This window comes from Andrena cerasifolii, chromosome 5, assembly GCF_050908995.1.
Source record: "Andrena cerasifolii isolate SP2316 chromosome 5, iyAndCera1_principal, whole genome shotgun sequence".
Lineage (NCBI taxonomy): Eukaryota > Metazoa > Arthropoda > Insecta > Hymenoptera > Andrenidae > Andrena > Andrena cerasifolii.
This window is the reverse complement of record NC_135122.1, coordinates 17,150,764-17,165,275: the sequence shown is the minus strand read 5'-3', so window position 1 is coordinate 17,165,275 and position 14,512 is coordinate 17,150,764. Positions and strand designations below refer to the sequence as shown.

Sequence of the window (14,512 nt, the reverse complement as noted above, 5' to 3'; positions counted from 1 at the left end):
AAAATATGCATTCATCCAACATTAATCTAATACTTAATGTTTATATATATATATATATATATATATATATATATATATATATATATATATATATATATATATAATGTATATGTATATATATATATATACACACACAAGTATGACATGATAATCAATTATCATTAATATATTTGTTTTATAACAAGTGTTGAGGAAGCAGTAGTCTAATTATTTTGCAGAGTTCTTGATACATTTTATAAAAATTTAGATGTATTTATACTATACGTGGTAGATCGTAATAGATTTCATTATAACTTCAATGCAAATTCAACTAGCCATAACGTAACAGTCAAACGGTTTGTCTAAGCATGTATACAAATAGTTTATATTTCATTATTTTACAAAACTTCACAATTGCGTTGAACTTCGAACCACAGAACACGATTGAATATTCTTAATATAATTTCATTTATAAATTCTATGCGATGTTCGCGAATATCAATTTGTGAGTATCCAGGGTTTTCAAGTGTAACGAGCATTATTAACTCAGAATAATTATAGAAATATTTCTATTTTATTACATTTGATTATAGAATTATTATCAAAATATTTCTTATGTAAATAATACACAGTATAAATTAAGATTCGACTTATCCACTTTTTATATAATATTTTGAATTCTTGTATATGAATTTTAGTCCTATAAAACTACTATCAATGTTTTTAAATTAGAAACATAAAATTTATTTCAGATTATACAAATTCGTGAATAATTATTCCCCTGAACACATTTCAAATTGTGTATACATAGTGCATATTAAGATTCTTGTACACGTTATTTGCTAAAAAGGGCAAAAAACATTTTAGGGACATGAGTGTTCTTAATTTTCAATTTGATTTTTCATCAGTATATAGTGAACAATGGTGTATATAACGGTTGTGTGTATAAAATTCGTGGAAGTTACTTTTAACTTTTGGAAGGCTTGCCAATAATTTGTACGTTGCAAAAAGTTTATTACTAAACATGACGCACGAAATATTTTGAACAATTTGTATTTAAAGTGATAAATAACAGTAGAGACATTTAATAAATTAATACATTATAATTGCACTTTGAAGAGAAGCGATTAAATACGTTCTCTTAGCATGGTAGTTGACTATTTATACGGATTACATTAAAAAATATTTGTTTTTTCAAACCATCCTCGAGTGTACAATTACTGATGTAATTTGACGATTCATTTAATTTAGTTAGCGTACATTAATATTACGTTACTTTGTATACAAAAATAAATACATACTGTATTGTATGTAAAATCGAATATTTCTTTACGAACAGGAGCTCACTTGTATCAAAATTCGTTTATTATATTAATAATTCTATCGATCACTCATGCCCGAAAAATTTAAATACGAGTTATATGTACAGTGTCTTAATCGTTTGGTATAAATCATTTCATTATTCAACTTCTAGTACTGAAATAGCACTAGCTTAATATAAGTATGCATATCCAATGAATAATTGTGTTTTATTTTAATGTGTACGTGAGTGGACCATTTAGGATATTATATGTATATTTCTCATATCGCAGACTGATGTTAATTGATGATTAAACGTCAACCAAGCAGTTCAAAATCTTCATCGGACGAGCCATATTGTGGGTCTATGTGTTCAAAATCTACAACTACAAAGAAATTTGTTACTATGAACTCCAACGAAAAATGGCAAATTTATTTAACACGACGTTGTCATTAATATCGTATATTTTCGAATTTAATATATTATAAATTTCAACTTCCTCGTGCGTCATTAATAAACGATTACGAATTCTTGAGAACTAAACAATACATTACTCATAGAAATAACTTCGATGTAAAAACTTTGTAATGTTCTATATAAAGGGACTTACAACTCGAAGCTGCTATCGCTTCTGAAGCAGCATCCTCAGCCGGAGACCAATGGGCCAATCTCTCCGCGCATAATTCGAACAGGGGTTGCTTCTCCGGAATAATTAATTCCTCTTGAATGGACTTGCATAGAGACTTGAAGTCCTTCTCAGTTGCACAAAAGAAACACTGGGGGGAATAATTTTAATACACTTATTAGATTATTAATCATTTTCTAATATAATTATTATTTTTAAAGAGTTTAGTCATATACTAACAAGTCCTACAGAAGGATCTATAACTGTTATGGGGATACGACTAGCTGCTTTGCAGTGATAGGTAGCATCTATCTCCACTTCCTCCTCCTCCAATTTTTTATCAACGCTGCCCGACCTTTGTGTTGTGTGAGGATCCAAATAGATTACTTCGTTTCCTACAAATGGCAGTAAGGTAACCAATTTACAAATACCTTCGTTCATTTTATATTATCAGATATATCTATTTGCTTCGTAATGCTGAAATTTTTTTGAAAATGTGAGGGAGAAATGAATTTGTTGAAAATTCGAGAGGTTCACACATACCAACGCATCCTATGAAATACAGCGCGAGATTTGGTTTCCCCCCTATGACTCCTAGAGACTGTGGAATTTTGAATGAAGTCTGAAAAATCATATGTACAAATAGTTATCCGCAACTTCATTCAGGTTTCGGTCCGCCTTTAACCATTCATGCAAGAACATTTATTTCTTTATTACTTTAAGCCCATTAATGTAGACGGGATTAATCTCGCTTAATCCAAGGCGCAGAGGTATTAAAAGTAATAAAGGCTTCCATTGGCTAGGTGCTTTTAATGGTACATCACCATCCACTTCTGCTGTCATACCTCCCTCTACTCTACATTGCCTTACTGTAAATATTCAGTTAAAAATCTTCAAATCGTGCGCGTGATTGGAAGAAGCATTGGATCGATCGTACTTACAAATATCATTAACTATTATTGTATTGTCCAGAGCCACGTGTATCGTGATCGAGCTCCAATCGTCGTACGCAACTAATTTTCTGAAAACGATAATTCGATAATACAACAAATCTAACGTATAAGAGTGTTCAAGATGCAAAATGTATGTACTTTAATACTTGTGCTATTGTATTGGGACCGAACCATTGTCCAACTTCTTTTCCTTCGGATGTTCCCATTACTGCGATTTTATGAATAGAGAAAGCCGCGTCTCGCTTGTCTTCAAAACGTTCCAGAATTTTCAGGTACGTGCTGTTTCTTGTCTCTGGTGTCCATTGCCAGTCCCTACCTATTTTTATAGGTGCGTTACATAATAGAAAGTTATTTTATTCCTTAAACGTGATTTATAAAATTAAATATCTACAATTATCTTCTACGGCTATAGCACGTGTATTTTTCATATAGGATAATTAATGTGTATTATAAAAAGTGTAATAATATAAAGCAGCAAAGCTATTGAGAATTAGGGCTGAGACTATTTGTCGAATTTTTTGGTATTCAAATATTCGAATACTTCAATCGCTCAATTATTTGGCGAATATAATTTGAATATCCAAGCATTCGAATAATAACATTCGAATACTCAAATATTCGAATAATAATATGCAAATACTCAAATATTCGAATAATAACATTCAAATACTCAAATATTCAAAGTTTATTCATAGCATTCGAATACTTGTAAAATATTTGAATATTAAATTATTCGAATAGTCCCAGCCCTATTGAGAATACATTTTGTACGTTTAACTGAAAGTAGCGAAGCGCGTGATCGAACGTAACATATGGCGTTGAGATATAGCGGACCATGAATTACCTAAGTGTAATGTAATTAAAGCTTGACCGAGAACCATTTGTCCACATCTTAGCATACAACCCCAACCTTTGTCAGACGTATATATGAAGTTGTAGCCACCGATCGATACGAAACCTTTGCGATACGTGAACCACAACTTGGACCTTATATCTCTACGAATCGCATCGAGCTCTGAAAGTCAAGATCTTACACATCTAGTTTATCGGGCACTGCCTTCATTTTAGCTATGTATTAGACCTTTTATGGCATTGTATTTTTTCCCAAGAATCCACACCGGATCATCTGTTTGTGGTATATCCTCCGGGTCGTCCGTGATATTTTGTGTGAAAAGGCAGTCCATTTCCACAATTTGTATAAATACTATCTACGTGATTCGAATCCGTTCAATGTATCATAAGGATGAAACGCTCTGTTACTCTATAAACATAAGAAAAGGGTACAGGTTTTTCTACACCAGCGAGCGAGTGAGGTTATGTTTTTATCGAAGGTTAATGATATTCCGTATATAGAATACGACCACCTTCAGCTCGACAAAGCAGCATTGGTCGTTGCTCATTGAACAAAAATTTCATTGCTTTCGCGAGCGACAAATGTAGCGCCGTTGTTTCACTTCAGCCGAATGTCAACAGTATCATAACAATACAGCAGCTGATTCAAGCTGATTAACAAAAACCTCGAAGATAGCGCAATAATCGGGAATATGTTGGATTCTTTCGAATTAAGATACCAAATGACGAACCATAAATAACACATACGAGAAATGCATACACGTTGTTTCGATTAAGAGCATTTTATTTTTAATCCGGCGGCTCATGAAATATGTCCACTGTAGAGAACCGAAAACCATATCAATCCCCTATGTTTGACATTTTTCTGTTGCACTTCTCTGAATGTGCATTCCACACACCTACATATATTCTACGCTAGATGGCACATGCACGGTTTTGAATATAAATATATATATATATATATATATGTATATATGCATATGACCACGTGCTATGTGTATCTTTAAGTTACAGGTGTTTTGAATGATGCATTCGAGTGTTTCTAGATTTTCAAGTTGAATGAACGCCGATTGTACAGGTTAATTTAGAGCGTTTATAATTAGTAACGATTTTGGGGTTAGGTATAATAGCGGCGCACTTTTAGCGATGCTTTTAAATCGCTGAACTTCAACTTTTATATGCTTCTGTTGCATCTGACTTGTAATATTTTGTATCTTTTCTCTTTTCTTCTGTTTCTTTACATGTAGTGTGTAATGAAGATGATCTATTATTATTATGTACGATTACAGAATAGAATATTCTTAATAATTCAATTCTTTGATTGACCATTGGATAAAGCAGCTTTCATATCGAGTGCTTTTCAGACTAAATGCAATGATGTAGTTCATTGTTTCCTACGAAACGAGATTTATTGCCACGTATTAACATTGCATAATATTTAAATTATTGTAAGAACATCTTATGAGTTCGTGTCACCACACGACTGAAATACCGACCTTATGAAAAATCAGTTTTTTTCCTTTATTGACTTTATCGACTTCGGTGATTGTGGTGCATTAGTTCCGATTGTGGCCGTTCTGAAATACAGAGTGCGCGTCAAATCCTCTGATTTTCCACAACGTCGGTATTTCAGTTCGTGTGATACAACTCCCATGACATGTAAAGTCTATCCTATACCTTGTTTGTGCCTACACATACCTAAATAGTCGATATAACAACGCTATATCACTTCGCAAAATTAAACATCTTTTCCCACAATAAATAATATTTTTCTGACAAGGAACGTAATACAATTTAATAATAATTTCGATTTGCCTAAATTCCTTGCGGATAAATTATGAGGAAGCGCTGAAAAAGCTGAAATCTCAAAACGCTCGATTTCGAATATTCGCTCCAACCGTCTTCAGATAAGGTTCATTCTCAACGAAAGCCTTGCAAAGATAGTAAAAGACGCGTCATCTGCGCCCCAGCGATGGACACACGCCACCTGCCGTACCCCATTGTGATTTAGTAGATTTAAACCATGTTTATCTTTTTTTCGGAATCGCGTGACACGAGTAGAAGTTTGAAACTTTCCAGGAAACTGTCAAATCGAGTTTAACAGTGAAGGGTGGAACCGCGCTTATTAGCGCGTGGAATATTCAGTGCGCGTAAACGTTCCTACACTGCGTGATCGTGTTAATATGCGCATGTGTGCATGTGTATATACGCACATGTATGCGTGAGTAGTGAAACGAACTTTGTAACATAATGGTAGGTTATAATCATTTTACAACGGATATTTGATATACTTGCTCGAGTAACAATTAAAACAGCGAATTTCCATACTCAGGAATCATTATTCCTTCAATTTTAAATAGAAACAGTTTACTAAGCTTTTCAATATTTCGCGCAAGATAGACAACTAATTTTACAACATATTTGTCACGCATCTAAAAATAACGGAAATTTAGCATAACAGCTTCTGCTCGAAGAAACGGTTTATTCGTTTCAACGCTCGTCAACGTACACTCGTTTATGTCGTCAAATTGCTTTCCATTGTAAGTCACTGATCTGCGTGCTCCTTAGATTAACGTGTTATTCGCGTGCAAGGTATATTTAGGTTATTTACAAAATTCCGGGATTTCTGTTATGTCAACAGGATTAGGCGTATTCAGTTTCTGAATGAATAAATCAGTAGATCGCCGGTAAGACAAGTTAATAGAATAAGTTGACTCAATAATTGCATTTATTACATAATAAATATCGGATTTACGAGGCATCGTTATTTGTTATTTATCGTTGATTCCGATGTATAACCGTGTGTATAACAATAAATCGCTAATTAAATTATTATGTATTACTTTTAAGACGTTGAAGAAGATCGCAAATTCTTTTAAGATTTAGAGATTAATAATATCAAGTTTCACAGAAATATGTCTGCAACATTCGTTTCACGTGATAATTATATACTAATAAACACGAATATAATTATGTCAACTGCAATTATATGCAAAACAATATTAGGAAGTATCTGCGGCATAAATTTTAAAGTTGCAAACTGATCTGAACATTTGTAGTTTAATAAAAGGGTTCTGTGTAGAAAATAGCACTTAAAGAATTAATAAATACTACGTTCAAAGATAGTATTCTCAGTACTCTTTCTGCAAATTTAATTTGTACCATTCGGCACTGTTTATAATATTATTTGTTAGAATTATTATATATTATGAATTCCATTTCGTGTAATTTCCACATTAGTAAGAGTACCATGTACGATATAAATATCTTTACAGATGTATTGTACATTGTGATATATCAAAGGCAATGAAAGGATGCCATGGATGAACACAACAATGACCCTTACGAACAGCAGCTTTATGCTGTGTTTCAAAGTTGCCTGACAAAAGGCGAGACTGAATTGCAGGAGGATAATTGGCTGAGTTTATGCCACAAGTTACATCTCACGGAGCAGAGCGAGGAGTTGAAGTCATGCATTCAGTTGCGGAAACATGGGAAACAGTCTATATCTTTCCAAGAATTTCGAACCGCTCTACTGACCTTATTAGGCAAAACACAAGAATTGGATACGCATACGGAGAAAGACGCGACGACGGAGTCCCAAAGTGGCATTAACTCTTGCAGTATAGATAGGAAAAAATGTAACTCGCTAGCACCTAATAATTCCGACCCCGATGTAGATATTCCTAATGTAAGGACAGGTGAGTGTACTACCTGCGGTTGCCATAGTTTTCCTACGAAAGGAGTCGCGTACCTCATTCAGAAATTTATATCGCTACTTTTCAGATACAACGCTGGACGATAATAGACTGAAATGTTTATGGGAAAAAATAAATAACTGTTTACAAGAAAATGTAGATTCTGCAACAATGTATTTTATATCTAATTGCTTAGGGATACCGGCTCTTCCGAAACAAGTAACTATAGAACCGATAATCTGTTTCTTTATTTTCAATGTGTATGCTCGTTAATTGTATATGTCTATTATAAGCGTCCTCCATAAACTAAACGTATTTTCTATACAGATTACACAATGCATCTTTGAGAAACTAGATCAGAATTGTGATGGATTAATCAGTCTGGATGAATTTCTCGTTATATTTCAGAGTAAGGCAACCATGGAGGAACAATTAACGTTAGACAAAACCGATGATTCTGTGACAGAATTGACTAAATCAGATTTTAGACAACGTAATTTTGATGTATATACACCTTGTAAGACTAGGTACTATATATATGCAATTATCTTGTTAAACTTAATAAAGTACTTTAGAAAGTACTTTGCCTTTAAGCATTTAATAACATAAAAAATATTACAACATAATAGAAGAAGTTATAAATATTATTCTTTATTTTATCATGTTTATAATTTATGGAATACAGCTTCGCAAGAAATAATACCTTCCTGGATGCGTGGAAACTTTCTGGTATCGCGAATGCATCTTTGTTAACGGATGGCAGTCTGAAAACCTCTGAAATTTGTTTAACTGATTTAACAACCACCCTGTGCGACGAACTGAAGAGCTTCAATGACTCGTTAGATCATTCAGCTATTCGATCGCACATAATGCTGTTACGAGATGTTCTGATACTGTATCAAGAAGAATTGCATAGTCTCAAGTAAGTATTACGTGCTTTCTAAACGAGTATTTGAAATGAAAGAAACCTATGCCCATTAACAATTACATTTTTATGTCCGTAGCCTCATGATAGAGAATATAAATGGCGAGAAGGAAAAGTTACGCGTCGACATTACAGAAGCTAATGAGCGAGCGAACACTCTTGCCCAAGAAATCGATGAGCAACACACTCGCCAAGAGGAGGTTGTGCAGAACCTGCGAAAGCAACTTGAGCAACGCCACACCGACATACTGCAAGATCTTTCCAATCAACTTAGCTCCGAACGGGAAATGGGCGCTAGTGCTTTGAAATCGAAGGATGATCAATTACAAACGTTGCAGAAAGAGAATCATGAGATTAGAAATAAGTTTGTAAATACATTGCAAGAGAATCAGCTGCTAGAAACTGAGAATGAGAGTCTTCGTAGCCAAATCGATAGATATAAACAATCGAATAATGATTTATTAACTCAGATAAAGATGTTGGCAGCGGAACATGACGAGGTATGTCAGAAATGGTTTTATGAAAAGTACTTTACATGTAAGATTATCGTGTTCAGGATAATGTTTGTCAATTTTCTATTTAGTCACAAAATATAGAGATGAAACAGCAACAAGAAGTTATATATTTAGTCGAGCGTATCAAACAATTACAGTCGAAAGCTGTTCTTTTACAAGATCAGAATGACGAGCTTACGGCGGAACTAGAAACTGTAAAGTTACACGATAGCTATATTAAAGATACACGGTAATATATGAAGTATCAAAGTGTGTTATAAAATTTACTTGCTATTAAGGAAATCATGCGAACATCGTTGTGTTATTACAGACAGAATAATCTATCCGGTGCTCATACAACGAGGAATATACAATCAGATGAGACTGAAGGTAATGAGGGTTTAGGTTTTATTAGAAAAGGATTAATATTTAACGATTTTTCAGATAAAGAAGCATTTGTAGTGGAAGAAGAAGACGATTTAGATGTATTCTTACAACATTCCACATCTGTAAGTAGCATTTACTAATTTATATTTTACTTAGATTGTGTAAATGATTCTGAATTTGTATATGCTTTACTACTATTTTCGTAGACGCCTTGCAACTCTAACGAAGAGGAGCCCGTGAGAAGTTATCAAAATGCAGATTTGAAAACCTTTAAAGACTTCGTAGTAAAGCAGCTGAAAAATATTTTAACAAATAGTACCATGTGCGCCTTAGAAAATTGTACATTTAGAGATGAGATATCGGAAGTGATCGCGAGATTACAATCGAACACGAGCATCCAAATTGCCAAAGAAGCAGATTTTGCCAAAAGTATTGCATCTGAAATGGAAACGGAATGCGAGGAACGAACGAGCGAATCGTTGAGGGACTTCGTTGTTTCCAAACCTAAGAATTCGGTTTCTGTTAAACGAGCTGCGATATCCAACAGTAGTGAGAATAATTGTGATATCGACGATAATTTCAATAATCAAGATGTGAAGAATACGTCACAGAATAAAGTTCCAAGTCTCAGAGATTATCCTCCTCGTAAAGAAGAACATACAACTACGGATCACTCAAAATCGAATAAAGAGAGAGACGTTCTGCTTAATCATTCGAAAATCTCTAACGAGATCAGCGCAAAAGTTAATTCAGTTGCGATGAAAAGTGAACCAATCGAAGATGTCGATCTCCTAAATTTAAAGCTACAAGAACTTGACGCAGTGCATGCTGCTGAAAAGAAACAATTAACTGACCAATGTGCGGAATTAGAGAGCAGTCTCGAGTTACTGAAAATAGAATACGAAGAATGCGAAGATTACTGGACCACTAAGCTAGAAGAGGAAAGACAGCTTTTCGAGCAGGAACAGAAAATTAGCAATGAAAAGTTCTCGGAGCTCATAACTAAAATGGAGGAATACGAAGAGCTAATTAGTCCGGTGGATAAAGTGAAGAATGGCGGGCGTTTGTCTCCGATAGAAGAGAAGTTTAATTTAGAACAACAAGTAAGATGCTTCATGCTTTCCTCACTCTATATATAAGTAATCCTATTTCGTTAAATATATTCATAAAATACCCTTTCGCTGCACTAACCCTGTAATCCACTGTAGAGTTTCCTATGAAAGTTGCATAATTTATAATTAAATAAATTGTGAATTTACTTTAGATAATGAAATTAAACAAAATTTATTTACACAGTATTTCGATCTCGAAGAAGAATTCGAGAAATGGAGGGCGCAAATGGAAGAAGAAATTTCGCAGAAAGACAAAGAAGTCGTAGAGTTGCAAGAAAGAATGAAATCCTTGGAACGACCGACATTGAGTGACGCATACGTACAAGTGGGAGATAAGTCGACTTTCGCGCCTTTATTGATGCAATCACATTATGTTCCTAATAATTCGTTTAACGCTCAACCGTCCAGTGAATCTGCTTCCAAGTTAGCCCAGTGCAGCGATAATATCTGTAAACTTCCAGAAGAGTTTAAATTCAATCGAATTCTAGAATCTTCAAGCTTACCGAGTGACTTTATTCCACGAGTAGCGAAAGAAAGCATCAACATCAGTGATTTCACGTCGCACCAATTGCACATGCCATACTCTATGAAAGATGTAAATAGTACATGTAAAGTGGAGAAGCCGGGGCCCCAATGGAAGACCACGGAAGTCGGTGGAAAATTCACGAAAGACGAAACTACACATCCCACGGAATATGACTTGATGCAGAATACGTTAAAATTGCAGAATTTAAAAGCTGCGAACTTTCAATGCCTACAGAACGATGCACAGTCGCAGATGTGTTGTGTAAATATAAATATGTTACGGAACTTGAGTATGAAAGTTCAAGCACAAGAGCGTAAGAAACATCAGCTGCAAGAATGTTTCAAGCAGCAGCAGTATCAAATCGAAAACGTACTGCAACGTAAGGTTCTTTAGAATTTACCTTAAGAATTTCGTGTACAATTATTATTTGCCGCGTACGGAAATCTGTTTGCATATCATTATACCACAGTGATTACAGAAACAATAATACTGTTCTAGACATTATATCCCAACATCAAACAGAAGTGTCGGAACTGCAATGCCTTCTTCGCAGCACTCAAGAAAGGCTTCGAATAGAATTTCAAACAAGCGCGGAACAGGTATGTATCTTCCTAAACTGTATTTTAAATATTTAGGTAATTCGGGTACTACTTAAGTGTCGCAATGATTACATTAATTATCCGCAACCAGATTAAACATTCTGACATAACATTTTTCGTAGGCTGAACGATTGGCGTGGACTGACATATTAGTGAAAGATTTGTACATAGAAAATGTATATTTATCAACTAATCTGAAACGTTTACAACAGCACTACCACGTGTTGACAGGATTGAATGCTGAGTCCACTTCGCTATGATGTTGCAAACAATCATTAGTAGTATGTGGAACGCGCAGTTCTACCAGATAAAGTATTAGTAAGAACATTGTTAAGTGTCTAACATCAGAGTGATTCAGGGATAGATACAATTCTACCTAGATTAACAATTGCAATGCACATTGTTTCTTTTTCTAAGTAGAATATCCTTAAAAACAATTAGCAATAATGAACAGGATCGACAATTTCAGTCCCCGATTTACCAGTTAGTAATACCGAATTCATGATAAATTACAACATATGTAGTTTCAAAATTCCAGAATGGTCACATTTCTCGTTATTCTTTTAAAGCAAATACGTATGCATAGCTATTATGTGATTTTTCAATCATGCATATAATGAAACATATTACGCAGATCTTTTTTGGATTTCATTTTACATTGATACACGTTTGTTGTAATGTATGCGTAGCACGATGAACAATGGATGTTGTGTGTTATTCTTCGATCGAAGGGTAACGTTGTATTATACACAGAGATGAATAACGAAAACTACGAATGATTAAGAGAATTTAAAAACAATTTGAGATAAACTTTTTCCACGTAAGGCTAGCAGTATTCGTCTATAGCTTCAACGTTTCTAATGTAAATTAAGTTAGGAAATCTAGTGCGTTCACTATTGGATTGCTAAACAATGTTAACGATCGTTGATAAAAAGTTTATAGTCTGTTTTATAATTTGTATGTTACGATTACAAATATATTGTGCTTTGAAGCTCCGATGAACTCACATTCTTGGGTACGCGATTCAAAAAACAGACCAATCGGAATAAGCAGCCTAACCATCAATCATGCCGACGAAAAATATACAAATTAGTACAAAAATTGCATTACTTTACAGCTATAATTTGTACGTAGATTATTTAGTGTAAATGCCAAAGATAGAAGATTGCTTCGAGCATATTGTAAACCATGGCGTTGATAATTGAGCTTGTTATTTGTTCCGTATAAGTGATTCTTTTCTCACGATATAATTTATTTTAATTATTATGATAAAATTGAAGCATTATTATTGTGTTGCGTTTAGGGTATACATTTATGTGTGCTGAGAACAGAATACCTATACGAAACAAACATATTTTACGTATATAGTGAACATAGAAATTTATTGAAAGTAAAATTAATACTAGGAATCTGAAAACTAGGAAAATCTTAAATCGTAATGCTTTCTCGGGTCACAAGACGAGCTATACTTCTTTGAAAAGAGATGTATATTACGTTAGACCTGTGCAGAAATAGTACTGAGATTATTTGTAAGTTATATCAACAATTTATTTGTTAATATACTTATCACTTTTCTTTATTTACACATGTAACATCTTCAATATTTGGTACAATTTGAAAGGTCGGTATTACAAGTTTAAATCAAGGTGAAAAGTACTATGACAGAGTTTTAAGTTTCATCTTCTTTTAAAATAGTTAAATTATTGAAAATCATTTGAAAATGACTCGAAAGATCGGCATTACGGGTTTAGATTTTTGTTATATGTAATCGAGATTAAAGGTACTGCAAAAAAAAGGTTTAGTTTTCAGTTGTATTATGTTCAACTATTCAATAGTTATATCGAATCATGTATGCATACTATGATAGGATATCGAATGTTCAATCAAGTGCATTTGAAGGGTTTGTATGATACACAGTAATATTTAATAATTTTATCCAACACTTGTTGAATAATAATATTATGTATATATATATATTATACATACACAACTTATCCACTCTGTATAGTAGTCGTCTTAGCTCACAATTATTTGATTTCAATTAAACCGCTGCCATATAGAACATTTTGTACATGATATTTATATAAATATTTGTATATTTCCATGTTGCAGCAAACCAAGTCTTTTCACATTTGCCTTAACGCTTGTTCAGAACCCGACGCAATTTTTGCGACTGTCTTGTTTTATACATATATCGAATGTTCCTCTATATATTGTCACGGACATAAATCTCCTCGGGTATCATATTGTGTTTCACAACGGAACTGTTCAACGGCAATAATTATTAGTATTGTAAGCCAATCATGCAATTTCATGCAATAACTATTAAATGTTTACAGAGCATAACTAACAGTTGCGTTTACTATTGTAATGATACTGTAATGCGAAGGTGTACAAAGCGTACTGACAAGTAAAGAGTATGAAGAAAGTAAACCTTGAATTAACTCACCGGCTTCATTTTCTATTATCGCTATACATTACAGCCGATTTTTATTCGAACAAATAGTTTTATATTCTTCTACTTTCATCACGAATCATATATTTTCTTCTAATTCTGTTAGTATATTCGTTACATTTAATGAACGATCGATTACGCGCGCATGTGCACGATTCCATTTCAAATTGAAACTCCGTATGTATTCCTACTTATGTCTCAAAATTTTCTACAAAATAAAAACGACAACAATGCATTGAAGGTGGTAAAGTTATTTACAACCACTCGCAACTTTACAATTCAATAAATGGGCGTCCCTCGTTAGGGGCGGATTTGTATATAGGTTAAGTAGGCTGCAGCTTAGGGCAGCAAATTTCGAAGGGTGGTAAATTTGAGAAGCGGAAAATTTTGTGGAGCGACCAATTTTTAGGGGTGGAAAATTTTGCAAAGCGACAAATTAAACCCCTCCCCCAAAAGTGTTTCGTAATTTAAGGATGACCTCAAAGGGCGGTAGACGCTTGTTAGCTTGGGGCGCCAAATCTCAAAATCCGCCCCTGTCCCTCGCGGACCAAGGGAGTCCGCCTTAGCAAACATTAGTAGCATAACATACATTATAGAACAATATACT

At 33.9% G+C, this 14,512-nt stretch overlaps 3 protein-coding genes across 6 annotated transcripts in view; 2 read left to right on the top strand and 1 right to left on the bottom strand.

Moving 5' to 3' along the window:
- The window catches only part of Crz (corazonin), a 110,990-nt gene that overhangs the window by 47,438 nt on the left and 49,040 nt on the right, over positions 1 to 14,512 (top strand). The gene's annotated exons all lie outside the window — the stretch shown is intronic.
- On the bottom strand, positions 116 to 4,609 carry Atg4a (Autophagy-related 4a). Its single transcript, XM_076812105.1, has 10 exons — positions 4,457 to 4,609; positions 3,939 to 4,118; positions 3,702 to 3,872; positions 2,996 to 3,173; positions 2,846 to 2,925; positions 2,622 to 2,773; positions 2,448 to 2,526; positions 2,145 to 2,299; positions 1,890 to 2,055; positions 116 to 1,664 (listed from the first exon to the last, which is right to left on the bottom strand). The coding sequence occupies exons 2-10, from the start codon at positions 4,039 to 4,041 to the stop codon at positions 1,597 to 1,599; spliced, it is 1,152 nt and encodes a 383-aa protein (XP_076668220.1). The 5' UTR covers positions 4,042 to 4,118; positions 4,457 to 4,609; the 3' UTR covers positions 116 to 1,596.
- Positions 5,668 to 14,145, top strand: Bsg25d (blastoderm-specific gene 25D). Of its 4 annotated transcripts, none has more exons than XM_076813521.1 (13): positions 5,668 to 5,962; positions 6,985 to 7,410; positions 7,496 to 7,626; positions 7,816 to 7,934; positions 8,093 to 8,329; positions 8,412 to 8,832; positions 8,916 to 9,076; positions 9,158 to 9,216; positions 9,271 to 9,335; positions 9,420 to 10,316; positions 10,510 to 11,230; positions 11,350 to 11,450; positions 11,573 to 14,145. In XM_076813521.1, exons 2-13 carry the CDS (start codon positions 7,029 to 7,031, stop codon positions 11,708 to 11,710), a joined length of 3,432 nt encoding a protein of 1,143 aa, XP_076669636.1. In that variant the 5' UTR covers positions 5,668 to 5,962; positions 6,985 to 7,028; the 3' UTR covers positions 11,711 to 14,145. The 4 variants fall into 4 exon arrangements, with proteins under 4 accessions (XP_076669636.1, XP_076669633.1, XP_076669635.1 ...); XM_076813518.1 differs by having other exon boundaries at positions 5,670 to 5,962; positions 7,735 to 7,934; XM_076813520.1 differs by lacking the exon at positions 5,668 to 5,962 and adding an exon at positions 6,227 to 6,249 and having other exon boundaries at positions 7,735 to 7,934.

Excerpts from the sequence above, each read along its gene's own strand:
- Atg4a (XM_076812105.1), bottom strand. The coding sequence starts at position 4,041 with ATGGACTGCCTTTTCACACAAAATATCACGGACGACCCGGAGGATATA. Across the intron at positions 3,174-3,701 it reads TTTAATTACATTACACTTAG|GTAGGGACTGGCAATGGACA; the intron begins GTAATTCATGGT and ends CTATAAAAATAG. Across the intron at positions 2,300-2,447 it reads GTATTTCATAGGATGCGTTG|GAAACGAAGTAATCTATTTG; the intron begins GTATGTGTGAAC and ends TGCCATTTGTAG.
- Bsg25d (XM_076813518.1), top strand. The coding sequence starts at position 7,029 with ATGGATGAACACAACAATGACCCTTACGAACAGCAGCTTTATGCTGTG. Across the intron at positions 7,935-8,092 it reads TATACACCTTGTAAGACTAG|CTTCGCAAGAAATAATACCT; the intron begins GTACTATATATA and ends TATGGAATACAG. Across the intron at positions 9,336-9,419 it reads TCTTACAACATTCCACATCT|ACGCCTTGCAACTCTAACGA; the intron begins GTAAGTAGCATT and ends CTATTTTCGTAG.